Source organism: Pseudorca crassidens, chromosome 10 (assembly GCF_039906515.1).
Source record: "Pseudorca crassidens isolate mPseCra1 chromosome 10, mPseCra1.hap1, whole genome shotgun sequence".
Lineage (NCBI taxonomy): Eukaryota > Metazoa > Chordata > Mammalia > Artiodactyla > Delphinidae > Pseudorca > Pseudorca crassidens.
In genome coordinates, this window is record NC_090305.1 from 5248485 (window position 1) to 5275724 (window position 27240).

The following is a 27240-nucleotide window of genomic DNA, read 5'->3' on the forward strand; positions in this document are numbered from 1 at the left end:
TTTTTTTTTGCATTCTAGGCATCTAATAGGATTCAGGAATCCAATAATCAGTGCTCTCAGGTGGTGCAGGAGAGAGAGAGCCTCCTGGTGAAAATCAAAGTTCTGGAGCAAGACAAGGCCAGGCTGCAGAGGCTGGAGGATGAGCTGAATCAGGCCAAAGTGACCCTCGAGGCAGAGAGCAGGGTGAAACAGCGCCTGGAGTGTGAGAAACAGCAGATCCAGAACGACCTGAACCAGTGGAAAACACAGTGTTCCCGCAAAGAGGAGACTGTTAGGAAGATAGAGTCCGAAAGAGAAAAGAGCGAGAGAGAGAAGAACAGCCTTAGGAGTGAGATTGAAAGACTCCAGGCGGAGATCAAGAGGATCGAGGACAGGTGGCAGCGGAAGCTGGAGGATTCCAGCAGGGAGACCCAGTCCCAGCTGGAGATAGAGCGCTCCCGGCTTCAGAGGGAAATCGACAAACTCAGGCAGCGCCCGTATGGGTCCCACCGCGAGACCCAGACTGAGTACGAGTGGTCCGTTGACTCCTCGAAGCTGGTGTTTGACGGACTGAGGAAGAAGGTGACGGCGCTGCAGCTGTACGAGTGCCAGCTGATCGACAAAACAACCCTGGACAAACTGCTGCAGGGGAAAAAGTCAGTGGAAGAAGTTGCTTCTGAGATCCAGCCTTTCCTTCGGGGAGCAGGCGCTATCGCTGGAGTTTCCACTTCCCCTAAGGAGAAATACTCTTTGGTAGAGGCCAAGAGAAAGAAATTGATCACCCCAGAATCCACAGTCATGCTTCTGGAGGCCCAGGCAGCCACTGGTGGTATAATTGATCCCCACAGGAACGAGAAGCTGACTGTTGACAGCGCCATAGCTCGGGACCTCATCGACTTCGATGACCGCCAGCAGATATACACAGCAGAGAAAGCCGTCACTGGGTTTGATGACCCATTTTCAGGCAAGACGGTATCTGTGTCCGAAGCCATCAAGAAAAATTTGATTGATCGGGAAATCGGAATGCGTCTGCTGGAAGCCCAGATTGCTTCAGGGGGTGTGGTGGACCCTGTGAACAGCGTCTTTTTGCCGAAAGATACAGCCTTGGCTCGTGGGCTGATTGACAGAGATCTGTATCGGTCCCTGAACGATCCCCGAGATAGTCAGAAGAACTTCATGGATCCGGTCACCAAAAAGAAGGTCAGTTACATGCAGCTGAGGGAAAGGTGCAGAATCGAACCGCACACCGGTCTGCTGCTGCTGTCAGTACAGAAGAGAAGTATGTCCTTCCAGGGAATCAGACAACCCGTGCCCATCTCCGAGCTGGTTGATTCCGGTATATTGAGACCATCCACTGTCAATGAACTGGAATCAGGTCAGATTTCTTATGATGAGGTTGGTGAGAGAATTAAGGATTTCCTTCAGGGTTCAAGCTGCATCGCAGGCATCTACAGTGAGACCACAAAACAGAAGCTTGGCATTTACGAGGCCATGAAAATTGGCTTGGTCCGACCTGGTACTGCCCTGGAGCTCCTGGAAGCGCAAGCAGCTACTGGCTTCATCGTGGATCCTGTTAGCAACTTGAGGTTACCGGTGGAGGAAGCCTACAAAAGAGGTCTGGTGGGCATCGAGTTCAAGGAGAAGCTCCTGTCTGCGGAACGAGCTGTCACCGGCTACAACGACCCTGAAACAGGAAACACCATCTCCTTGTTCCAAGCCATGAACAAGGAACTCATCGAAAAGGGCCACGGCATTCGCTTGTTGGAAGCACAGATTGCAACCGGTGGGATCATCGACCCGAAGGAGAGCCACCGCCTGCCCGTTGACATAGCGTACAAGAGGGGCTACTTCAATCAGGAGCTCAGTGAGATTCTCTCGGATCCAAGTGACGATACAAAAGGATTCTTCGACCCAAACACTGAAGAAAACCTTACGTATCTGCAGCTGAAAGAAAGGTGCATTAAGGATGAGGAAACGGGGCTGTGTCTTCTGCCCCTGAAAGAAAAGAAGAAACAGGTGCAGACATCCCAAAAGAATACCCTCAGGAAGCGCAGAGTGGTCATAGTTGACCCGGAAACCAACAAGGAGATGTCTGTCCAGGAGGCCTACAAGAAGAGCCTCATAGATTACGAAACCTTCAAAGAACTGTGTGAGCAGGAGTGCGAGTGGGAAGAAATAACCATCACTGGATCAGACGGCTCCACCCGGGTGCTCCTGGTAGACAGGAAGACGGGCAGTCAGTATGATGTTCAAGATACGATTGACAGGGGCCTCGTTGACAGGAAGTTCTTTGACCAGTACAAGTCCGGCAGCCTCAGCCTCACTCAGTTTGCTGATATGATCTCCTTGAAGAATGGTGTCGGCAACAGCGGTGGCACCGGGAGTGGCGTCAGCGATGATGTCTTCAGCAGCTCGCGACATGAGTCCTTAAGCAAGATTTCCACCGTCTCCAGCGTCAGGAATTTAACCATAAAGAGCAGGTCTCTGTCCGAAACCCTGGAAGAATCGAGCCCCATTGCAGCCATCTTCGACACGGAAAACCTGGAGAAGATCTCCATCACGGAAGGGATAGAGCGGGGTATCGTTGACAGCATCACGGGGCAGAGGCTTCTGGAGGCCCAGGCCTGCACGGGCGGCATCATCCACCCCACCACGGGGCAGAAGCTGCCCCTCCAGGACGCCGTCTCCCAGGGCCTGCTCGACCAGGATATGGCCACCAGGCTGAAGCCTGCTCAGAAAGCCTTCCTCGGCTTTGAAGGAGTGAAGGGAAAGAAGAAGATGTCGGCAGCAGAGGCAGTGAAAGAAAAGTGGCTCCCCTATGAGGCCGGCCAGCGCTTCCTGGAGTTCCAGTACCTCACGGGGGGCCTGGTTGACCCCGAGGTGCAAGGGAGGATGAGCATGGAAGAAGCCATCAGAAAGGGGTACATCGACGGCCGGGCAGCGCAGAGGCTGCAAGACCCCAGCAACTACAGCAAGATCCTGACCTGCCCCAAAACCAAGTTGAAGATATCCTATAAGGATGCCATGAATCGCTCCATGGTGGAAGACATCACCGGCCTGCGCCTTCTGGAGGCCGCCTCGGTCTCCTCCAAGGGCCTGCCCAGCCCTTATAACATGTCTTCTGCCCCAGGCTCCCGCTCCGGCTCCCGCTCTGGCTCCCGGTCCGGTTCCCGCAGTGGGTCCCGGAGAGGAAGCTTCGATGCGACGGGGAATTCTTCCCACACCTACTCCTACTCCATTAGCAACAGCTCTATTGGGCACTAGTAGTCGGTTGGAAATGGTTGCTAGACCTTGGCTTTCATTTATATGAATTTTCACTTTACTAAATAATAGAGAAAGAAAACCTTGTGCTTGTAGGATAGTGATAGAACTTTCTAGGCTTAAGAAAACGTAGCCATGGGGGGAATCAAATGGTAAAGGCTGTTCTGGCTTTTTATCTTCTTAGCTTACCTGAACCAATGTCATACACTGGATGTAGCGTATAGGAAATAGTAATCAGTTGTAAGGAAAACACAAATTGAATCTAGAGTCTGTTTCTTCTCTTCTGTCTTTAGATTTTTGAGTGATGCTTCTTGAACTTCTTATGGCCTATAACCCAGATTTCTGTTCTTGGAGATAAAAATGAAATTGACCTTGTAGTCATCAGTCTGCGTCTCATCTAAATATTTCCATTTTCTGTATGAGGAGAAAATTACCCTATCCCCCCGCTCCCCCACACAAAAAGAATCCCCCTCAAACCCCAGCATTTTGGAATGCGTCTCCTCGGATTGCATGACCCATATACTCTTAAGTGTACCTGTTTGGTTTGGTATTAATTTGACTGTATGTGCATGATAGTAGCAATCTTTGCTGTCCTTTAGCCAAAGTTTTCTGTTCATTTTGCTTGTCATTTTCTATGTACTTTCAAAGGTGTCTTTATGAAGTTTGCTATTCTGGCAATAAAGTTTTAGACGTTTGAAGTTTTTGCGTTTTGATTTAATAATATGTTCCTACACACAAGGGCATTTAACAGAAGCTTTTTATTGTAAAATGTGTCTGAAACTGTTTACTAAACATCTATTAAGGAAGACCGTTAAAAAACTGTTCTAGTTCTGAGTTCTTGTTAGAAGCTGGTCTTCTGAAGGTAGTTTTTTCAACATTTATGTACCAGGTAGAGTCCTTGAAAGAAGCCTGTGTAAGGAGGCCAGGCAAGAGGTCAATACCCACTTCTGGCTTATTCTGGACAGTGAATAGCATGGGGAGAAGTCACTGTCATACCCTTTAAAAAACATGAAGTGGCTAAGATTCCATTTTGGGTAGCCTTAAACTACATGGTTGCATTTTAGTCCCCAAAGAGAAGGGAATTGACCTTGAATCTATGAAACTGATTCCTGAAGAGTTCTTGGTTCTCTGTTGAAGGACAACGAAATATAAGCCTATTCTTTGGATCAAAGAAAACTTTTGAAATCCGGACATTTGCTATTAAATTAATAATACTTTACTGAATGCCTGGTATGTCTAGTGTTGGGCTGGGCACAATGAGGATTCAGTAGAGTTTATAAGACCCTGACTTCAAGGCACGTACAGTCTGGATGGGTACAGAAGACACATGTAAAACAATGAGTGGGACAACTTTCATGTATCAGAAGCATGTATTAATACAATCAGACACATTTGATGGTACAGTAGAAACTAGGAAGACAAATGAAATGCTAATTGTGTAGAACAAAAACGATCATACTCTAGATAATCCTTAACTTATTGGTGGGGGGGGGCTTTTGGTACTTAGGGTGAAAACAGCACTCGTTTCTTCCTTACCTCGCCTCTCTTTTTCTTCCTCTTGGCCCCCTCCCAATTTGGAGGATTTGTTATTAATTTCATTCACTGAATATTGAGTTCTGTGTGCCACACATGGTCCAGAAGCTGTGGATCTAATGGGAGAAGTACCTGGTGCAAAAATAGCCCTTGTAGTTTAAAAGGAAGGAAAGTGCCTGGGAAATGCTATGTTGAAGGAAATGAAGGAGGATCCTTAGGCCAGAGCTGGGGGACTGCATTAGCTCGGGCTGCTGTGACGAGATAGCACAGACCCGGTGGCTTAAACAAACATTGATTTTCTTATAGCTCTGGAGGTCAGAAGTCCAAGGTCAGGGTAGATGCCACCAGGGTTGGTTTCTGGTGAGAGCTCTCTTCCGGGCTAACAGGCAGTGAAGGAGCTCTGGCATCTCTTCCTCAACTTAGAAGGACACTAGTTCTGTCACATGACGGCCCCACCCTTATGACCTCATTTAACCTTAATTACCTCTCCAAATACAGTCACATTGGGGGTTTGGACTTTGAATTTTGGAGGGGACAGAATTCAGCCCAGAATGGAGGCCTAACCTAGAACGGGGGTCAGGAGACCTCTTTAGGAAAATGGTGATTGGACAGATTAACATGAATCAATGGAAAGGAGTTCTTCAGGTTGATATGGTACACCCCCTCCAAGCTGCTGCCAGAGTTGTCATTAGCTGTGAAATGAGAGAGCTGGATCCTGGAGAGAGGGCATACTTGACCCGGGCTGAGTTTTGATCTGGTTCACGTATACTGTACATCCACAGACAAGGGAACTGTATATGTAAATTTTCAACAACAGTCATCACTTCACACCCAAAAATAGACTCACATTTTCCAGGAGGCTTGGCAAACTATGTAATGGCAAACAAAAAGTAAGGATGCTGTGAGCAGAGTATGAATAGACTGCTTCTCGCCACACATCCACTTGTAGCTACTGGCCTGTTTCCATATTATCACCTTTATTTGTGTGTGTGTGTGAGAACTGTGCTATTTGCCTTTGAGAATAGTTGTTCACAAAAGTATACTCCACTGTATACTGCCTGATGGAAGCAAGTGCAAAGGAAAGCAAAGATTTGGCATCAGGCTTGAAAAAAAAAAAAAAACATAAGAGGGATTAGATTCTGGTAGTTAAAACCATTTGGGGAAACCAAAAGGGCTGGTTCCAGGTCTTGGGTAGGAAATGTACAGAGTAAACTTGGGTTAATCAAAGCAGGGAAGTACTTGAGGACTAACAGGGATGTGTCAAAGAGACACAGGTGGTTATAGTGGTTTCCACTGGTCAAACTTGGGACCATTTGAGCATCAACAAGAATTATGATGGTTAAAAAAAAAATTAAGTCCAAGATACAGGATGGAAATGGACATTGATTATTAATGGGCTGAATCCATATAACAAATACTCAGTCTTTAGTAAATGCCTCTTGCATTGTTCACTTTGTGTTGACAGCATCATTTAGGCTATGTCAAATACCAGTGATCTTACTATTCAGAAGAAGTCCATGGAACCATGGAAAAATTTTTATTACTGATTTGATCCAATTCAATTTTCTCAAAAATATCAGTATTTTGTATTCACTTTATAATTTCTGCAAACACATTTTCTGCTTATAAAACAAGAATTATGATGGTAATGGAGTATGTAATAACGAATTTTAAAACCTTTAATAATGGTTTTTAAAAAACCAAACCGTGATTCCATAGTGAAACAAACAATAGAAAAAATGAAGGCGTGGTAAGAATGGCAGCTAATAAACGTGGGAGCATGACAGAGTTACAGAATCATCGGGTATGCAATCAGTAATGTAGTCACAGATTCAGTGAAGGATTGTGTGAGTTTGCTGGGAACGGGACGTTCACATGGCCTCAAAGTAGCATCCCTCGGATTACTTACCAAATACCAAGAGGAAAATGTACAGTTACAATGGAGCCATGCAGTCACTGTCTTTACCGAGTGATCAAATTTAGCATTACTGACAGCAGGAGAATCTAAGATATGTGTCCTCTATGAGGTGTGATAAAGAGGTACACACGTCTTGCAAAAAATGCTTAACACTGAATCTAGTCGTAAGGGGAAGATCTAACAAGTCCAGAAGGAGGAACATTCTACCAGACAACTGGCGGGAAGTCGGGACAAAATTCAGTGACAAGTTACAGAGGAGAGTGGAAGAGACTGTTCTGCAGTAAAAGAGCCGATTATAGCTCATGGGTTGAAAAAAATAATAAAAACGGCTATCAAAGGAATTTCGGGGGCAGCTTGGGAAATTTGAATACGAATTATGTTAGATGATACTATGAAATCATTAATTTTCTAGGTTTGATCATATATGATGCTTATGTCGGGCTATGTCCTTATTCTTGGGAGATGCATACAGACGTCTGTGGGGGTGAAGTATCCGCAACTTTCAAATAATTCGTCAAAAATCAGTGTGCGGGGCTGTGTGTATGGAGACGGTGGGAGAGAGGCCAAATGTTAAGCAGTTAATGAACTGGAGGACGGCTATGCGAATGCTCATTGTACTACTCTTTAAACTTTTCTGTAGATATAAGCGTTTTTTTTTTTTTTAAATTGGGGCGGGGAACGCCGTTCACGGAAGGCCAAGTGCAAAGGCATCCACGAGCCTTACGAAGGTAGCGACGTCGGGAAGGGACGGAAGAGACTTCTCAGAACAGCTTCCGCCCTTCCCGGGGCCCTTCCCTGTTGGCGGATCCAGTCACGTGGCTACGTGGCCCCGCCCACAGCTCCCAGAGGCCCGCGCGCGCCGCCGGCCGTTGGGCCGCTCCTTCCGGGCCGGCAGGCGGGTAAGTGGTCGTGCCGCGGCCATGGATGGCGATCCTCCACCGGTGGAGGAGCGGCGGCGGCTGCGGGAGGAGCTGAGCGAGTTCGTGGAGAGCTGCTGCCGGACGCTGGAGGAGGTGACGGCGTCGCTGGGCTGGAGCCTGGACCGGCTGGACCCCGGGGAGGAGGAGGCGGCCGAGGTGAGGGGCGCGGGGTCCTCCCGGGGGCCCTCAGCCTGCGGAGCCCCGGGCGGCGGCCGCGGCCCCGCGTCTGCAGGGCTGTGGGCGGCGCGGGATCCGGCCTGCAGCGCCCGACGCCCCCGGGATGCTCGCACCCACCCCCGGGCTGCGCACCCCTGCGGAACCTCGCCCTAAGGAGCCGAGGGATCGCGGCGGGTGCAGAGCGGAGCGGATAGCCGGGCTGGGGTGTGACTAGGAGATAAGCGGGCGGGTTCGGGGTGCTGCTCGCGGAGGCGGCGGCGGCTTGCCCTGTCATCTGTCGCGTGGATTCCGCACTTGCACCAGACTCGGTGTCGGGAGGGCTTGGGAGTGCAGGTCATCTTTCTCAGTCTCCAGACTGTGCACCGATTCCACGATTATTAAAGGATGTCAACCTAGAGTCGGTACTAGTAGCTCTCCTGGACGTTAGAAAGAGATGTAGGCAAGAGTATTGGGGTGAACAATCCTGATTTTTTTTTTTCTTTTTAATGGGATGGGAGGAAGGGAAGTGCTCCAGTGTGGCATCATTATTCATGCGGTCGACTATTCTTTTTGGGTTTACCATTTTGAAAAAACACTTTTGGGAATTCCCTGGCGGTCCAGTGGTTAGGATTCCGCGCTTCCGCTGCAGGGGGCCCGGGTTCAATTCAACCCCAGGCCTGGGAACTAAGATCCGGCGTGCTGCCCGGCCAGAGGAGAAAACAGCAGCAACACTTTTATTATTTGTTTAGAGGTATATTTGAAGCTGCGAATTCCGTTGAGTGGGGCCTGCGAAGCCTTTCCACACCACTGTTTACCCAGCGATTTAGTAAATTTAGATTTCTTTTATTAACAGTTAAATAGAGCTTTGTATATGCCACTTACTATAATTACCTCCTTTAATATTCATAGTTACCCTATGAGGTAGGTACCGTTAGCCACTTTTTACAGATGAGGAAACAAACCAGAAGAGGTGATACTTTGTCCCAGGACACATTGCTGAGAGGTGGCAGTTAGGATTTGAACCCCCAGGCATTCTGCTCTGAGAGTCCCTGTGCCTACTTGATATGCTGCCGCTCTAAAACTCCTCTCTGAAGTTCCAAAATTCGGGCAATCGGCTGTGGGTGTGTATCTGACCTTTGCAAAACCAGTGTCTGATATTCAGGAGAGGAACTGGCTTAAACATCCTGGTAAGTGACATTCATACTTCCTAGACGAGGTGCAGTCCAGATAGGCAGTGAATCTTCACTTTTCTGCTGGAGTGTTTTCATACTGAAGTTGAGTGAACAGCGTCACAGTTCCCATCCTCACAGAGCTCAGCGGCTGGTGGTGGTGATGAGGGGGAATACAGAGAGATCAGCCGCTACATTGTAATGTGATAAAGTCTGTGAAGGCTGGGTTGGAATTGCTGTAGTGCCGGTTATTGTAGGCTGTGAGGGGATGGCCAGGACTTCCTGGGTAAAGTGAATTCTAAGCTGATAAATGAAAGTGAGCTGAATTAGCTAGTGAAGCACAGAGAAAGCATCAACAGCATGTGTAGAAATCCAGAGACAAGGGTGTGGTGAGCAGATCAGAAAACCTCCGGTAGTTAAGGATAGCTAAGAGCACAGGCTATGGGGAAGGAGGGGAATGATGGTCAGTAGGGGCCAGACCTTAAAGATCCTTGTGTCAGCCGTGTTAAAGAATCTGGATTTTTTTTTTTTTTCTTAATGAGAACAGTGGGGGAGGCATGGAAGTTTTTGTTTTTTTCTTTAATTTATTTATTTTTGATTGCGTCGGGTCTCTGTTGCTCCACATGGGCTTTCTCTAGTTGCGGCGTGCAGGGGCTACTCTTCTCTGCTGTGCGCGGGCTTCTCATTGCGGTGGCTTCTCTTGATGCGGAGCACAGGCTCTAGGCGCGTGGGCTTCAGTAGTTGTGGCTCGTGGGCTCAGTAGTTGCTGCACGTGGGCTTTAGAGCGCAGGCTCAGTAGTTGTGGTGCACGGGCTTAGTTGCTCCGCGGAAGCCCCGCATGGAAGTATTTTAAGCCAAGGCATATCATGATTATACTTGCCTTTTAATAAAATAATAATTGCTTATATTTATTGAATACTTACTATTTACCAGGTCCAGTCCAAATTGCTTTATGTGTATAAACTCATAGCTCTGTGAAAGAGATCCTGCTGTTACACCCCTTTTATAGATGAGGAAACTGAGGCAAAGTAAGGTTCAGTACCTTGACTAAGTTCATATAGTCAGTAAGTGGCAGACCTGGGATTCAAGCTAGCTGCAGTGTGGAGAATGGAGAACAGCCAGACCGGAAGTGGAGAGAGCAGTTAGGCAGTGGCCCTTGTAACCCAGGAGGGAGGTGATGATCTCCTGCATGGGGACATGGCAGTGGGCATGGATTATGTGGAAGGATTTCAGAGTTCGTTAGGAGGAAAAAAAACTAGCTGATTGGTAGGTGAGGTTGTCCAGGCAGTGAGTGTAAACACATCTTTCAAGAGTTGGGCTTTGATGGGTTGAAGAGGGGCAGAGACTGTAAGGGGGAGAGAGAATGAGGGAGGGTTTTTTTTTTTTCCTTCTGTGTACATACACTCACACAGGGGCGTTGGGAGAGGCCTACGGAAGAGGATATAAAAACATTTAATGGTATAATTATTTCCTTAAAAATTATGTACCTTTTTTCTTTGCTTCTGTTTGATCTTTATAGGATGAAGTTGCCATATGCCCTTATGATTCCAATCATCGCATGCCTAAGTCGTCTCTAGCAAAGCACATGGTATCTTGTAGATTGAGGAAACTGGGCTATACCAAAGAAGAAGAGGTACCATATATCTATTATGTGTATGTTGTGTAATTCATACCTTAATAAATTCACAGTATTTGGAAGGTACAGTGTGATGTTTTCTGACAAAATAATAGTCATTTGAGGGGTGCAATGGTACTTGCCTCATTTTTCAAATTATTGCAAGAAATGTTTAAATGATATTAATCTATTGTTGGTTTATCTCAAATCTTAAAATAGTCATGATACTGAAAAACACTAAGATTTTGTTTTTTTTATTGTTTAGGGTAAAATGTATAATTCTGACTTTTTCTATGAGAATGTGAAGATACCTTCAGTTACCTTGAGTAAGTATTAATATAATTTTAAAATATCTTAGTGTAGCTGTACCTGTATAGGTATTGATATTTCTTTTTTTAAATTTATTTATTTTTATTTATTTTTGGCTGCATTGGGTCTTCGTTGCTTTGCGCGGGCCTTCTCTAGTTGTGGCGAGCGGGGGCTGCTCTTCATTGCGGTGCACGGCCTTCTCGTCGCAGTGGCTTATCTAGTTGTGGAGCACGGGCTCTACGCGCGTGGGCTTCAGTAGTTGCGGCTCGTGGGCTCTAGAGCGCTCTGTAGTTGTGGCGCACGGGCTTAGTTGCTCCTTGTCATGTGGGATCTTCCCAGTCTAGGGACCGAACCCGTGTGCCCTGCATTGGCATGCGGATTCTTAAACGCTGTGCCACCAGGGAAGTCCTAATGTTTCATTTTTGAATTATCAAGAGAATGGACTTTATATGTATACTTATGGTTGATAAAGAAGGGTTTTCTTTTTTTTTTTTAAGATTTTTTTTTTTTGATGTGGAACGTTTTTTAAAGTCTTTATTGAATTTGTTACAATATTGCTTCTGTTTTATGTTCTTTTGGTTTTTTGGCTGCGAGGCATATGGGATCTTAAGCTCCCCAACCAGAAATCGAACCCGCACCCCCCGTATTGGAAGGCGAAGTCTTAACCACTGGACTGCCAGGAAAGTCCCAAGAAGGATATTTCCTATAGTGACACTAGTTTGCTCAATCTGAAATTTAGAGACCAGGCTTATAATAGGCAATGAAAATCTTCCAAAGCTTTGTACAGTAGGACAGATGCCTTCCTTCTTGATTATAACAAAAATCTGGCCACACGCATAATTTGACGGTAGAACTGAGGATGGAAATGTGTTCCAAGTGTTCACAGCATACATAGAGGTTAAAATCTTGGACTTTGGAATCAGAATGCCCTGAGTCAAGTAATTTTGTCACTAATAGTTGTGTGACTTTCAGTACGGTAATTAACCTGTTAGTTGCCTAAATTTCTTTATAAAATGCGGATGATGATAATAGCACCCTTGTGAGGATTAAATGATGTAATGATATATGTAATATGGTTAGAATACTGCCTGACACTTAGCTGGAATTCAAGAAATGTTAGATATTATATTGGTTGATAAAATTTGTAGCAGCTACTGCTGCGTGCTTGATTATAGTATTTTCTGAACTGCTTGAAGTCTGGTTACCTACTGGATTCTAGGTAGATCTGAAAGAATTCTGCATTCAGAGTACCTTGGCAGCACTGTGGGTGTTAAGATTCTGGAAGGTTTCTCAATGTGCCCAGGGAGCTTGGATTGGAACCCAGTTAATTTCATTGTGGACACTGACGATTCATATTGTATTTATGGATTTTTTTGACAGATAAGGACTCACAATTCCAGATAATTAAACAAGCTAGAGATGCAGTTGGAAACGATGGTGATTATTATAATCAAAGTAAGTGGCATCAAAGTTTGAACTAATTAATAAAACTTTTTCTTCCATAGCACATGTTTCTAATTTTCAAGAGAAATCTTACGAGAACAGTTATGAGAAAGGCTAAGTTTTATATTTGACATTAGACTCAGTGCTTGGTGTCAGCTTCATTTGTTAGATATATTCCACTGAGATACACCAATCTCACCAGAACACTGTTTTAGCTAGGGATTCATGCTTTGGAATTACCTAATAGGTGAGATTGCCTCGTAGATAATTTTTTTTTAATTATGATTATTTAGTAAATAAATCCCACTGAGTAGACTGTCTCACCCTGACATTTCCCCTCTCTCTTGAGAATTAACCCAGTGTTAAATGTAGGAATGTCGAAATGCAACGTAAGAGGAAAGGCTCGGGCTAATCTGTCCCCACAGCTACTCCTCGGTGAAGCACAAACAACGGTTTTATATACAATTTCAGAGGGTTTGTGGATCCCTGCATGCCCAGGCTGGCTTAAGAGTTTCTGCCTGGGACTTAACTTCAGCAGAGACTAGGTTAGAATTTTTAAGTTTGAGCTTCTAGGAAATTGAAAGAAACCTTAATCCTTCAAAATCATAGAAGAAAACAAGTAAATGCAGTTAACAGATTTCTGACTCTAGGTAGACCATCCAGCCAAAGCTGACTGGCTCTGATAAGAATTCTCAGTTAACTTCCTTAAGCCTCCTGAAGGTAGCTTTCTCTGGACATCTTACCTTTTTCTCCCTCACTCTTCTTTTTAGCTGAATGATACTCACTAGCCCATAGTTAGGATTTCTTTTCTCCTGTGTTGATGTTCAGGGTCTTAATCCCATTGTTCTAAGCCAGTATCTGGGCTTCATTTCTCCCTCAGTTGCCCTGTGGCTGCAGAAGGAAGAAGTCTTCTTAGTCTGCATTAGATTGGTTCCTCGGAACAGCCAGAAGCATATTGCTTGTATTTCCTGTTTTGAAGATCCCATTTAGTACTTTTTGTGCTAAATTGCAGGTTTTATTCTTTGAGGGAGACATTTGACTCTCATCTTATTTGAAGAGATTACTGAGCTATAGTCAGTCAAGCCTTTTTTGACCCCTGTTCAGTTAGTGAACCAATTAAAAAAGTAAAGGATTTTGGTTTTTTTTTTTTTTTTGGAGGGGTTATTAGTTAAAGGACTTTTTTTGACCTTAGCTAGTTAGATAGATTTACTGAATTTATTTTAGAGTTGAAAGAGAATTTGGAGATAATCTAATCCAGCTTCTGCTTTTTACAGATCAGGAAACAAATCCTGTCTGATAGAGATGATAAAGTTCTGGGGTGCTTGTTCTAAAGGTTCTCAGTGCTTTTATATTTTAGAAGAGAGTTTTTTTATTTTTCAAAGCTCTCTTATTCATTTCATTTCCCTTTGACAACAAACTTGTGATAGGTTGAACAAGTATTTGCTCTTTCATATTAGATGAAGAAATAGAGGCACACAGAAGTGAATTAACACCCCTTTGCTATAATATAGGAAAGCTGGATTGAGAGCCAAGTTCTGAATTTTGCAGATTTGCACATTGAGTTTAATTCTTTACAAAAGCAAATAATTACTTTGAATGAATAGTTCTTTCAATAGATAGTTAAAAGGAACTTCTATTTGATTTTGAATTTTTGTATTATCTTAAATTAAGACTTCATTGTTAAGAATAACATGTTATATGATCTGTAACCCTCTTTTTAAAACTTTTTTTCATCTATGTAGAGTTCTGCAATTTCTCAATAGAGATTAATTTTTGTGGCGCACTTATGTCTTACACATCTAAAATTTTTTACCCCAGGACAAAAATCTCTTTAATACTTTCTTATTGATGTTTACTTTGAAGGAAGAATAACTAACATTAATAGTTTTACATTTTCCATTTCATTAATGTTTTGTTTGTTATATACTAAATTGTCAGATTTTATGTTTTCATTTCATCAGTCACATCAGATCTAAACTCAAGGTATAGAGTTCTCAATTCGTTAATCTTTGTCAAAGCTTGAACAGCCATTAGATCTACTTATTTATTTTCGGATATAGTTACTTTGGTTAATTTTATCACCAAGATACTAATTTCAGTCATAAACAGTCATTTTATATAGTTGGTGGTTTATCTTTTTCCTTCAATATTAAAAATTCAAGTTTCTGTACTTCAGTTTCATGGCATCTGTTTGGGTGGTGGCCGTGATTTGAACGTCAGTGTACTATGATAAAGAACCCCAAAGAGACAGGAGATTATGGTTCTAGACCTGATCTGTTCCTACCACTTGTGAGATGTTGGCAAATCGTTTTACTTCCAAGGACCTCATTTCTTCATCTCCAGCGTTAGGAAATTGACTCTGTATGAATTCTTTGCAAAATTCTGAGTTTGTACCTTTAACACGAGTTAATGTTTAATATTGTTAAATATATTATTATTTAATATTAATATTTAATATTGTATCTCACACGTTTGAGATGCCCTGTGTTGGCAGAAAGGACTAACACAGAAGAATGAGAGTTCAAGTTATTGAAAAAGTAGATTAGAGTTTCAGTTTGGGATGATGAAAAGGTTCTGGAGATGGATAGACATGATGGTTGCACAACAGTATGAATGTACTAAATGCCACTGAACTGTACACCTGAAAATGGTTAAAATGGTAAATTTCATGTGTATATTTTACCACAGTTTTTAAAAACTACTATAAAAAAAGGTAGATAGAGGGTCACAGAATTAGTATGATTACAGCTCATTCAGATATACCTCTGAATTGTATAGAAACTTGCGTTGGAACTTTTACATTTTGTGGAAATGTAAGCTTATTTAAGTGTGTTTATTTTTTTGTGTGTCGGAAATATCTATGTTCTGAATGATTTGAATGCAGCTTGTTTAACTTTTCCTGTACTTTTTCTTTTTCAGTAATTGGGGTGAGTATAAAGAGGAATTAGGAACCTGAATGTACTCCTTATTTAAAGATATGCAGTATCCTTTTTGCAAATGATATCCTTTTAAAAGTATCACTCAAATTTCTAAACTTTATCTTAATCACTGTCACAATATTATAGTCTTGATTTGGAATTTTAGTTGAATTTCAAAGAATTTAACTATCAGTCTTGACCATACAGGAATTTAAGATGAATAAAGAAAACTCCAAAATATTTTAAGGAGGAAATTATACTTCTTTGTTTAAAAAGAGCAGAGAGAGGTTTATGTGGAGCTTGTTTATAATACATCAGTGTTTTCTAATCTTTTGTATTTTTCTCCTAGAATATATAACCTATATTCAGATAAATTCGGTTTATCAAAGGCATCTCATTTTTATATTATAAAATTAAATGTTTTAACATCTGGCTTTCCCTAGCGTCTACCAGAATTAGAGTAAGATTGATTGAAAAGGAGGGAACCCTCCTTCCGCACTAATTCAGAAGCCTTCTGCTAGTACAGATGCTTACCTGTAGCTGTTACACCACGGACTCAGAGTCAGTGTAGCTCGCGTCTTAATTTGTAGACAAATGTAAAGTCATCTCTCTTCCTGTGTGGTAACGCTTAGTTCATAGGGCGCTCTCATTTGAGTTTTTGTTTTGCCTCTTTACCTAGGAAGTCAGTGAGATTAAACTGTATCAAATATAAGTATTTGAGAAGAGCTACTGATTTTACATTGTTCTGTGAACCTGAGTTATTACTTTAGGGTAACTAGCAAACATTAAAAGGATTCCTTTAGTAGCTCATGTTCTTTGTTTGCATTTGTGAATAATGAAGTCTAGAAAGAATCATTTTAAATTGCTTTATTTACAGTTACAGTAATTTTTTTGTTTCTTTGAGAAAATTTGAATCTCAAAACAAATTTTCTTCAATGTTTAATACATCATATCAAGGTATTGTATTTACTTTTTTTCATTAATGAGCAGATTTTAGAAAGTTCTATGACTTTGGTGGGGGGGGGTATTGTTAACGTTTTTCACTTAATTTGGTGAAGTCAATATGCTGCTGCTTCCGAAAATTAAATCAGGGTTAGTCTCAGTCTGTCTTTCTCTGGTCTCTTGGGATTTCTGCTACTTAACTGTTTCTTGGTCCCTAGCTCTAAGTCATTGCACAAATGGGATGCATTTTGACTATGGAACATCTAGCTTGATGTCTGTCATAAAAAATGATATTTTTTACACATTTTTCATATTTCTATAGTTTATCTTCAAAGGGACTGTAATGTGTATTACCTATTAAAAACATTTTTTTCCCAGCTTTTATGGGGAAAAGCATATAGACAGAAAGAAAGTTAATATCTACCTTTACAGTATGGGTAGCCTTTTCAAAGTTTTTTTTCTTAGCAAATTGTCTCATAGTTATTACTGCCTGCCTTCATGGGATCTGTCTTAACATTGTTGGAAAGAATAGCAAACGTCCACAACAGCAAACATTCTGTGGATGTAGCATTCAGGATAGAGTCAGTGTTGACCGTTATCACACAGATTGATGTTTTGTATGTTTAGGGATTACTATGAAAACAGATTGCTTGTGTTAATTTAATGTTGCATTATTACAGCGCATGTTTAAAGATAAGTATAGTAGATCATAAATCCACAAAGCTTCATGTATTGTTTATCCTTGTGATTTTATTTTTACTCTAGGGATGTATTCTTCATTGCCTGTTGAAGTTCCTCTGAATCACAAACGGTTTGTTTGTGATCTAACCCAAGCCGATCGTCTTGCCCTCTATGATTTTGTAATCGAGGAGACAAAGAAAAAACGGTCAGATTCTCAAATTATTGAAAATGACAGCGATCTCTTTGTAGACTTGGCTGCCAAAGTCAATCAAGGTTTGAGACGAATATCATAGTTTTCTATTTCTTAATTGTCATTCCGTCCTTTGAGTGTTATTAAGATGACTTGTCAGGCCACTTTGAGTTGGAATAGGATGGTTTTGTATCATCTGTCATTCACATATATATTAAGATGTTTACTTAGTACTTGAAATTTTGCTCTCTGATTGTTACATTAAGCATACCTTACTTCTATAAGAATGTTCCTTGAGCTGGGCTATTACTTTAATCTCTGTACCTAAGCACTGTTATATTCAATTAATGGTTAGAGAAAAGGAGTGATATAAACCTCAGTCCACTTATATAACAGAGTTTTCAGAATATTTTTGAGTGCTCTATTATTACAGTACATTACAGCGTGTTGAAATGTTGGATGATTATGGTGTGCTTTCCCACTAATTCATAAGAATTTATAGCTTCTGAGGATGTAATAATTTTATTTTGTTCTTTTATTAGATAATAGTCGAAAAAGTCCAAAATCTTACCTTGAAATCCTGGCAGAAGTGAGAGATTATAAAAGAAGACGCCAGTCCTATAGAGCTAAGAATGTTCACATAACCAAGAAGTCATATACTGAGGTATGTTTGGCATAACTTTATGGAGCTTTGTCGAACACAGAGATTTCCCTTAGATACTTATCCTCTGTCCCGTGGATGTCCACAGTTCCTTAGAGGTTTTCTGAGCGGAAGTGGCTCCACGGTGGCCACACCTGCTTTGTATTTGCTCCATCACTCTCAGACCCACCCTTTACCAGACAAAGGCTTTTCAGGGTATAAAGCCCTTCTATAAAGAGGTTGTGCAGGGCTTCCCTGGTGGCGCAGTGGTTGAGAGTCCGCCTGCCGATGCAGGGGACAAGGGTTCGTGTCCCAGTCCGGGAGGATCCCACATGCCACAGAGCGGCTGGGCCCGTGAACCATGGGCGCTGAGCCTGCGCGTCCGGAGCCTGTGCTCCGCAACGGGAGAGGCCACAACAGTAGGAGGCCCGTGTACCAAAAAAAAAAAAAAAAAAGAAAAGGTTGTGCAATCTTACAAAAACACTGCTTTTGAGAAAGTGGTATTACATCTCGATGAGGACATAGATTTTGGCTTTAGACAGACCTGGGCTTGAGTTTTGATTCTGCAATTTATCATTGGCTCTTTGACTTGGGCAAATTATTTGAGCTTTTCAAGATTCAGATTTTTTCATTTTATAGTAATACAGACTGCAGGGTTATTGTGAGAAGTAATTGAAATAATGCTTATGGACAAAGAAATTGTTCAGTGAATATCTTTTTTGGCAGAAATTTTAGTGTACGTTTATGTACTTTACTAAACATTTGGGCTTAAGAAATGTCTTGGTATAAATTATTTGTAATTTATATTATAAAATAATTTTATGTATATTATAAAATTTAAGTACATTAACCTCTTGATGTATATCTAGACTTATTTTCAGATGTAATTTAGTGGGTAGAGTTGATGAATTTTGGTACACGAATCACCTTGCCTAAACACTGTAAATAATTTCCTCATTGAATCTCTAATTGTTCCCATGTTATTTCTTCCTTCCTTTTATGATTTCAGAGACCTTCCATAATCTGGCCTCATTTTACCAAGCGTTTTCTTTTGTTTTAGTCAAGCATGTCTGTTAACGTGTATCTGACCACACGTATTTATTCTTACCTCAGTATCCTAATACACGTTGTCTCATCTGTGGTGCCTTTTGTTTTGCTGTTTAGAAACTTGATGCCCACTCACTGTTTCCATGAGGTGTTGATGGCTCTGAGCCATCTGCTGGCTTACTGCACTCATGCTCTGTACCGACAGCTTAGCACTTGGTTTTATGCTGTGCTTTTTACAATTAAAGTACATGTTTTAGACTTACCTTACTCGGGCATCGCCCTAGTGAGTCTTACAGTCCCTCAAATCCTTGGTGGTTCAACACTTGTTTCTTCTCTGGTCTCATAACCTTGAACTCAAGTATCAGTGTCGTTGCTAAGTGCTCTTTACAATTTTATGGTTAACTTTTTTTTTTTAATAAATTTATTTATTTATTTATTTAATTTTTGGCTGCGTTGGGTCTTCGTAGCTACGCATGGGCTTTCTCTGGTTGCGGCGAGCAGGGGCTACTCTTTGTTGCGGTGCACAGGGCTTCTCACTGCGGTGGCTTCTCTTGTTGCGGAGCATGGGCTCTAGGTGCATGGGCTTCAGTAATTGTGGCACGTGGGCTCAATAGTTGTGGCTCGCGAGCTCTAGAGCACAGGCTCAGTAGTTGGGGTGCACGGGCTTAGTTGCTCTGCGGCATGTGGGACTTTCCCGGACCAGGGCTCGAACCCGTTTCCCCTGCATTGGCAGGCGGATTCTTAACCACCGCGCCACCAGGGAAGTCCCTGAGTAGCTCTGTTATCTGAAATTCGGTACTTAACTCTCTGTAGGTGATTCGGGATGTGATCAACGTGCACATGGAGGAACTCGGCAGCCAGTGGCAGGAGGAGCAGGAGAATGCAGAGGATGATGTGGAGAAGTACGTCAGTGCGTCAGTTGGTGAAAATAGTTCTGTTTTTATTCTGTCACCTGTAATCGTTCAACTGAACTTTAGCACCTCCGAGACCATTAGTAGCATGCTGTAATTCATCAGAACGCTTACTGTTCTTGATTTTACCACAGTTGTGAAACATGCCATTAAGAGCTACGTTTCTTTGCCCGCCCTCTTATCTGGAGTGCAGGGTTACACGTATTTAGTCTCTGTCTGTCACTGGTCTGATACAGAATATTGAGCTTTAGGCTGGTCTGTACTGGAGACCACAGTTAAAACTGTTTAATGTTCTTTCTGTTTCAGGAATGAAGAAAGGCGGTCGGCTTCAGTAGACTCACGGCAGTCTGGGGGAAGCTATCTGGATGCGGAGTGTTCACGACATAGAAGGGATCGGAGTAGGAGCCCGCATAAACGCAAAAGAAACAAAGAGAAGGACAAACACTGGGACTCAAGAAGAAGGAAAGAGAGGTAAGCCTGGCACTGCGTCATTCGCTGTCGAATTGTTGATGCTTGAGAAGCAAAAGGCCCTTCTCTCATAGGCCATGCTGAGGACATGGCTTGTAAGTAAATTAAGGTGAGGAGAGTAAACAATTGATGAAGATTCTTAACATTCATCCTGTTTCAGTTCAAATATCCACAGCTCTACCTGCCTGATTGGTACGGTTTCCCTTTTTTATTACTTGTTTCCTCACCAGGAGATGGGAAAGTAATGTCTAGGTAGAAAGTTAACCATGTTAAAAAGGTGTTTGCCTAGATCTTTCTCCAGTCCTTTCTGTGTCCCACCGTCCCTTTCTTGTTTCGCTTTCTCATCCTTTCTTTCTCTTGCTAATTCATCAGATAAAGGATGTTATAAAGTCAGAGAGGAGGTCTAAGCTTTAATGGCAGTCAGTTTTGCCCTTGTTGGTATTCCTGATAAAATTCTGAAAGCTGCGGAGATATAAAGTAATACTGAAATAGTGAATTCAGATCGACCGAGGTCTGTTCCTGTATCCAGCTGCTTACTGGGCATCTACGTGGATCTCAAATTTGTCAGGTCTACGCCTGAACTTGACTTTTTCTTGGTCTGCTCCTCTTCCGCCAGTACTCCTGTCCTGGTTAATGGACGGCCATCATCTGTTCACCTAAGCCAGCAGTCGAGGACTCATGCTAGAAGCTCCCTTTTACTCCTTACCATCTGGTCCTAGTCGTCCGTTTTGTGTGAAGATGCCTCACATGCGCCTCCTCTCTCTGTCCTTAAGGCTGTCATCTGGAAAACGATGGCTGTGCTCCTCACTGTTCTCTCTGTAGGCTTGTCCCACGTGGATCCATCCCCGCCCTGCTGCCAGAGTGGACTTGCACCTCTTAAAACTCCTCAGTGGTAGAGTTCACGTTCTTCGGAACAGCTCTCGAGCCCTCCCGGAGCAGGGCGCCTGCCTACCTACCTTGTATTTGCCCCTGCCCCGTGAACTACACAACTTCTGCTCTGGCCAGCCCGCATTCCTCACAACTCCCCACCCGCACTGGGCCTCGTCCGTGCCTTTCCACCTCGTGTTCCGCTGCCTGGTGGTTGTTGTTGTTGTTGTTGTTGTTGAATATTTATTTATGTGTTTGTTTGGTAGCACCGAGTCTTAGTTTCGGCATGTGGGCTCCTTAGCTGCAGCTCGCTGCCATTCGAACTCTTAGTGGCGGCATGCACATGGGATCTAGTTCCCTGACCAGGGACCGAACCCGGGCCCCCCTGCATTGGGAGTGCGGAGTCTTACCCACTGCGCCACTGGGGAGTCCTTTAAGCCTTCGGTAAACTCATCCTTTAAGACCCAGCTTAGTCATGTCCATGAAGCCTTTTTCACTCATTCAGACAGAGCTGATCTTTCCCATTTTGTTACCGCTCTACCCAGCACCTACTTTTTATTGAACATAAGTTATTTCTCTCTCTACTAGACTGAGCTCGTTGAAAGCAGGTCCATGTCTTATTTAGTATTATTTGCACAGTGCTTGTCTAGCAATTGGCTTTTTTTTTTTTTTTTTTTTTGCGTTACGCAGGCCTCTCACTGTTGTGGCCTCTCCCGTTGCGGAGCACAGGCTCTGGACTCACAGGCTCAGTGGCCATGGCTCACGGGCCCAGCCGCTCCGCGGCATGTGGGATCCTCCCGGACCGGGGCACGAACCCGTGTCCCCTGCATTGACAGGCGGACTCTCAACCACTGCGCCACCAGGGAAGCCCTAGCAGTAGGCTTTTAAGTGACACCTCTCCAGGGCCAGTGGTGATCAGGATATTAGTAAGACTTACTGGTTTAATAATTTTGCTCATCTTATTATCATTCAGTTCATGGAGTTAAAGCTAGCTATAATTTAGTCCTCTTATAAAAATGAAATATTTGCTTAGTAAACCCTTTTGATTCATTTAATGCATGATAATCTGTGATAATTATGCACACGTTAACTTTTTTTTTAAATATATTTATTTTATTTATTTATTTTTGGCTGCATTGCGTCTTTGTTGCTGCGAGCAGGCTTTCTCTAGTTGCGGCGAGCGGGGGCTACTCTTCGTTGCAGCGCGCAGGCTTCTCACTGCGGTGGCCTATTGCAGAACACGGATTCCAGGCGCACGGGCTTTAGTAGTTGTGCGGGCTCAGTAGTTGTGGCTCGCGGGCTCTAGAGCACAGGTTCAGTAGTTGTGGCACACAGGTGTAGCTGCTCCGCGGCATGTGGGATCTTCCCGGACCAGGGCTCGAACCCATGTGCCCTGCATTGGCAGGCGGATTCTTGACCACTGTGCCACCAGGGAAGCCCCTGCACACGTTAACTCTTGATTAGCTATCAGAAATTGTGCTGTCTCACTTCTTCTGGTTGTCAGTGCTTCTTCCACTTAAGTAATTTTTGACATGTCCAGTCAGTCCCTATTGACTTACATATGTTAGATAACCTCAAAATCTAAACATGAGTAATCTTCCTTTAGAGAGGATGAACTGAGTATTAGCAGGAAACACTTCTCACTAGGATAGTCTTTGAGGGCCACCCTTGAGAGGGAATGAATTGTGGGAGCTGAGATGGGGGCCAGGGTGAGTAGATCAGACATCTGAACTCCTCCTATTGCTCTAGCATCCTGTTTGCAATGAACTCTCAGGTCATCGACCGGGTACCTATAGTCAGAGTTAATTTTAAAGTGTAACTCCAAACGCAGGTAAAGAATCCGTTTTCCTTATCCCCATCTCAATTTTGTCCTGTAGTTTTAATGAAGCATTTTTTATATCTACTCCTAAAAAAAGTCACTGATCAGTTTTAAGGGCATGTTTTAACTTGTCCTGGTTTATATCTGATGTTAGTATATTACTGTGAATTATTATTTTAAAGCTTTGATATTAAAATGCCTGTCATTTATAATTTTTTTTTCACCCCTTTCATTTCAGGGATGGGGAAAGACATCATAGTCATAAAAGAAGAAAGCAAAAAATATAAACGAAGTATTTGTGCGTGTATTAATTATGCTTATGCCATGGTAACCAGTATGCTGATGTTTTTATCATAATTGCTTTGAGTAGGAGAATGTGCTTACATGAACTGTTCAGTGCTCAGATCATTATTTTTCAACCAATACTTACATCTCAAACCATGAGTACATTGATTATGCCCTAGAAATTTGTTTTCCTTATATTTTAATGGATGATTGCCTCCTATTACTGATTTTGTTTCATTCTTTTTTTGATAATTTATGTTTCAGAAAATTCTTTAATTAAAGTGAATATTTAAACTATATAACTAATACATAAATGCATTCTTACTGTAAAAAATTAAACCTTGGGCTTCCCTGGTGGCGCAGTGGTTGAGAAGTCCGCCTGCCGATGCAGGGGACACGGGTTCGTGCCCTGGTCCGGGAAGATCCCACATGCCGCAGAGCGGCTGGGCCCGTGAGCCATGGCCGCTGAGCCTGCGCGTCCGGAGCCTGTGCTCCGCAATGGGAGAGGCCACAACAGTGAGAGGCCCGCGAACCGCAAAAAAAAAGAAAAAGAAAAAGAAAATCCTTACAGATAAGGCTAAAGAATGCTTGGAGCACCACCTGTGATCCCTGTGGCCACCCCAGGGGGTAACCACAGGTGAACTGTAAAAGGGAAAAGCAACCCAAATATTCATCCAAAGGGGAAAGGCCTGGCTAAATAAAATGTGGTGTAGTCACGATAGATTACTGTATTGGACTTAAAGAAAGAAACTGTATTATCATGACTAGATCTCAGAGACATGCTAAATGAAAATAAACAAGTTTCAGAAACATATGTACAAGTTATATCTATGAACAAAACAATACTGTACATCTTCTCTGGCTGTATATGTACGTAAATATATTTCTAAAGGTTCAGAAGAACTCATCCCAAACGCCCAACGGTGATTATTTGAGGGAGGAGGTATAAATGGGAGAGAGAAAGGATGGAAACCAGGATTGGGAGGATGGTCAAAGGGAACTTTAGCTTTATTCATTATGCATTAATTTTTAAAAAATAAGGTAGTATATGTGTTTCACTTGTTAATTAAAAATATACTGTCGTTTTGTTTTTTGTAAATAAAGTTGATTGAGGTACTGTTTACATACAGTAAAATACATTCATTTTAAGTGTACATTTCATTGAGTTTTGACAAACTGATACCCCCCCACACCATGTATCCTTCATCTCAGTCAAGACAGAGAACATTTCCTTCTCCCTCAGAAGTTCCCTTATACCCCTTTTCCCAATCAGTTTCTCTACCACCAGCCCTAAACAACCACAGATCTTCTTTTTGTTACTGTTGATTAGATACATCTTTTCTAGAATTCATGTAAGTGGAGTGCTACAACACAGTACTTGCCTCTTCACAGACTGATCCATGCTGTGTGTGTCAGTAGTCTGTTCCTTCTCGTTGCTAGTAGTATAGTATAGTCTATCGTATGCCAGATTATTCAGTTGAAACTTTGGCATTGAATGTTAAACATCTCATGTCTGAAGAGCAGTATCTGCGAAACCCAGGTGAAGGATTCCAAGGTGGGTTCCAAATAGAAAGGAAACCTTGATTACGTGAGTAAGTAACTGACAACTCCAGAAAGGTTGACTGGTTTTAGATCAGATTGGCTGCTAGGTTCAGGTGTGGAAGAAGCTCTCCAATTTATAAGGTGAGAATCAACGGGTCGCTTGCCAGTATGGAGCCCTATTTAGTGCCGTTGTACTTAATTTCTAAGTATATAAAATTCAGATTGAAAAGTCTTAAAAACAAGGACTTCGGAGTTACCATAATGTTGAGCTGTGTGACATTGCTGCCTTTGTAGGTCAAATCCATTTGAATGATCAGCAGTTTCATATAGTATAACTTAATTCATAATATTGTTTTTCATTATGATTTCAATGACTTTACTAACTAGAAGATGGACTTGGGCTTTTAGTAGGAGAGAGAGAAGGGGAAAGGAATAGGGTGGTGGGATCGGGGAAAAATAGGATAGTGTTTCTTTAATGTCTTGCTAGATTCACTTGTTTGCAAAAATTTGCCAAATTTTTGTTAAGGTGTCTCCGTTCATGAGGTATATCGGTCTGTAGTTTACTTGTAATGTCTGTCTGGGTTTTGGTATCAAGATGATGATGGCTGGGAAAGTTTCCTTCCTCTTTTTTTATCTGGAATTGTGAATAATTGATACTGTTCCTTTTTAAAAGGTATTTGGTAGAATTTACCAGTGAAGCCATCTGGGACTGGAGTGTTCTTTGTGGGAAGGTTTTTATCTATGAATTTAATATACTGAATCTATTTCAAGGTATCTGTTTCTTCTTGAGTCAACTTAGATAGAAAAAGAGATTGAATTAAGCCCACATTAAGCAGAAGGAAGAAAACAATAAAGAACATAAATCAGTGAAATAGGAAACTGGAAAGCAATAGAGTGAAAGAAACCAAAAACTAGTTTTTCAGAAAGGTGAATAAACGTGATAAGCCTCTGGGCAGATGACTCTAGCCAGGAGGAAAAAAAGAAATTAGTATCAAGAATGACTGTGGAGGTGTTGCTAAAGATTCTACAGACTTTAAAATGATAGGGAATATCATGCCAGTAAATTCAACAATTTAGATGAAATGGGTAAATTCCTTGAAATACACAAATTACCTAAGTTTACTCAAGAAGAAACATACCTCGGTCAATGTAATTCACCATATTGATGTGCTAAAGAAAAACCCTATGACCCTCCATAGATGCAGAGAAAACACGATAAAGTTCAATACCTGTTTAGGGCTTAAAAAACACAAAACACTCTCGGCAAACTAGAAACGGAAGGGAACTGCCTCACCTTGCAAAGGGACATCTACAAAACATTGTAGATGTTTTAAAGTGAAGGATTGAATAATTTTTCCTATGACTGGGTGCAAGGCAAAGATGTCTGCTCTTGCCACTTCTATTCAACATTGTACTGAGGTCCTAACTGGTACAATAATGCAATAGAAAGAAAGAAAATGTGTATAGATTAGAAAGGATGAAGTAATAATTGTCTAAATTCACAGATGACATAATCACCTATGTAGAGATTTACCCAAAAAAAACCCTACTAGAACTCATAAATTTAGCAAGGTCAATTCATAAAAATCTATTATAACTTTTATATGCTAGTAATGAAAATTGGAAATAGCATCAATAAGCATAAAATACATAGGAAGAAATTTAATAAAGTATGTGTGAGACCTGCATGCTGAAAACCACAAATCTTCCTGAGAGAAATTAAAGACATAAATGAAGAGGTGCTGAAACTGAGGGTAGTCATCAGTTAGACCCATTAAACTGTAGCTTGCTTAATAAATAATGAACTGTAACTGCCTTCACTGATCAAGCTGGCTTTAACTTTAAGAAAAACTCCCTGCCTTCCAAGCATCAGGTAGCCTGGACAGTAAGATGTCTGCCCGAGTTGGTTTTCAGGAACTTGGTGTCAGCTGCGTCCAATTCAAGTTCGAGCTGGTTAAGATGGGTTGGGACCCTTGAGACCCTCCAGCTTGGGTGAATGTCCAATCGGTGACCTTTTGACGTCAAAGAGCTGAAAACTCCACCCTCGGAGCGTGTAGATGCTGCAGTTTTCTGAGTGTGAGTCCCATGGAGAAGCCTGTAGCTTAGTGGCGCCTGCGCATAACCACGATGACCTCCCCTTTTTCTTCTTGCCAGTCACCTTTCCCACGCACCCCATGCCTCAGCTTTATCCTGTAAGTATCCCAAGCCCTGGGGAGGTGGATTTGAATTGTTCTCCCGGCCCCTCGTGAATAAACCTCTTCTCCACTGCAGACCTCAGCATCTCAGCGTTTGGCTGGCTGCGTGTCGGGCAAACAAACCTGGTTTGGTAACAGCACCATGCTCACAGATGAGAAGATAACATGTTTAAGGTACCCGTTCTCTCTAGATTGAACAAGTTTCAATGCAATTGCGGTACATTCCCAGCAGGCTTTTTTTTTTTTTTTCTTTCTTTCTTGAAAGCATAATGCATTTTAAAAACTGATAAAATATACATAACATAAAATACATCATTTTAAACAGTGTTAAGTGCACAGTTCAGTGACAGTAAGTACAGTCACATTGTTGTGCAACCGTCACCTCCGTCCATCACTAGAACTTTTCCAGCTTCCCAAACTGAGACTCTGTCT

At 42.3% G+C, this 27240-nt stretch overlaps 2 protein-coding genes across 7 annotated transcripts in view; both read left to right on the plus strand.

The window, feature by feature from the left end:
• The window catches only part of DSP (desmoplakin), a 99030-nt gene extending 95092 nt beyond the window's left edge, over positions 1-3938 (plus strand). For all 5 annotated transcript variants that reach the window (XM_067751945.1, XM_067751946.1, XM_067751944.1 and 2 more), the window contains one exon: positions 19-3938. In XM_067751945.1, coding sequence (XP_067608046.1) covers positions 19-3243 — 3225 coding nt within the window. In that variant the 3' untranslated portion in view covers positions 3244-3938. The remainder of the gene's footprint in view (positions 1-18) is intronic.
• A 3612-nt stretch (positions 3939-7550) lies between these two features.
• On the plus strand, positions 7551-24210 carry SNRNP48 (small nuclear ribonucleoprotein U11/U12 subunit 48). Of its 2 annotated transcripts, none has more exons than XM_067751949.1 (9): positions 7551-7767; positions 10456-10569; positions 10817-10877; positions 12241-12315; positions 16929-17117; positions 17577-17698; positions 19535-19623; positions 19939-20103; positions 23025-24210. In XM_067751949.1, the coding sequence occupies exons 1-9, from the start codon at positions 7612-7614 to the stop codon at positions 23071-23073; spliced, it is 1020 nt and encodes a 339-aa protein (XP_067608050.1). In that variant the 5' UTR covers positions 7551-7611; the 3' UTR covers positions 23074-24210. The 2 variants fall into 2 exon arrangements, with proteins under 2 accessions (XP_067608050.1, XP_067608051.1); XM_067751950.1 differs by lacking the exon at positions 7551-7767 and adding an exon at positions 8049-8954.
• Positions 24211-27240: the final 3030 nt, after the last annotated feature.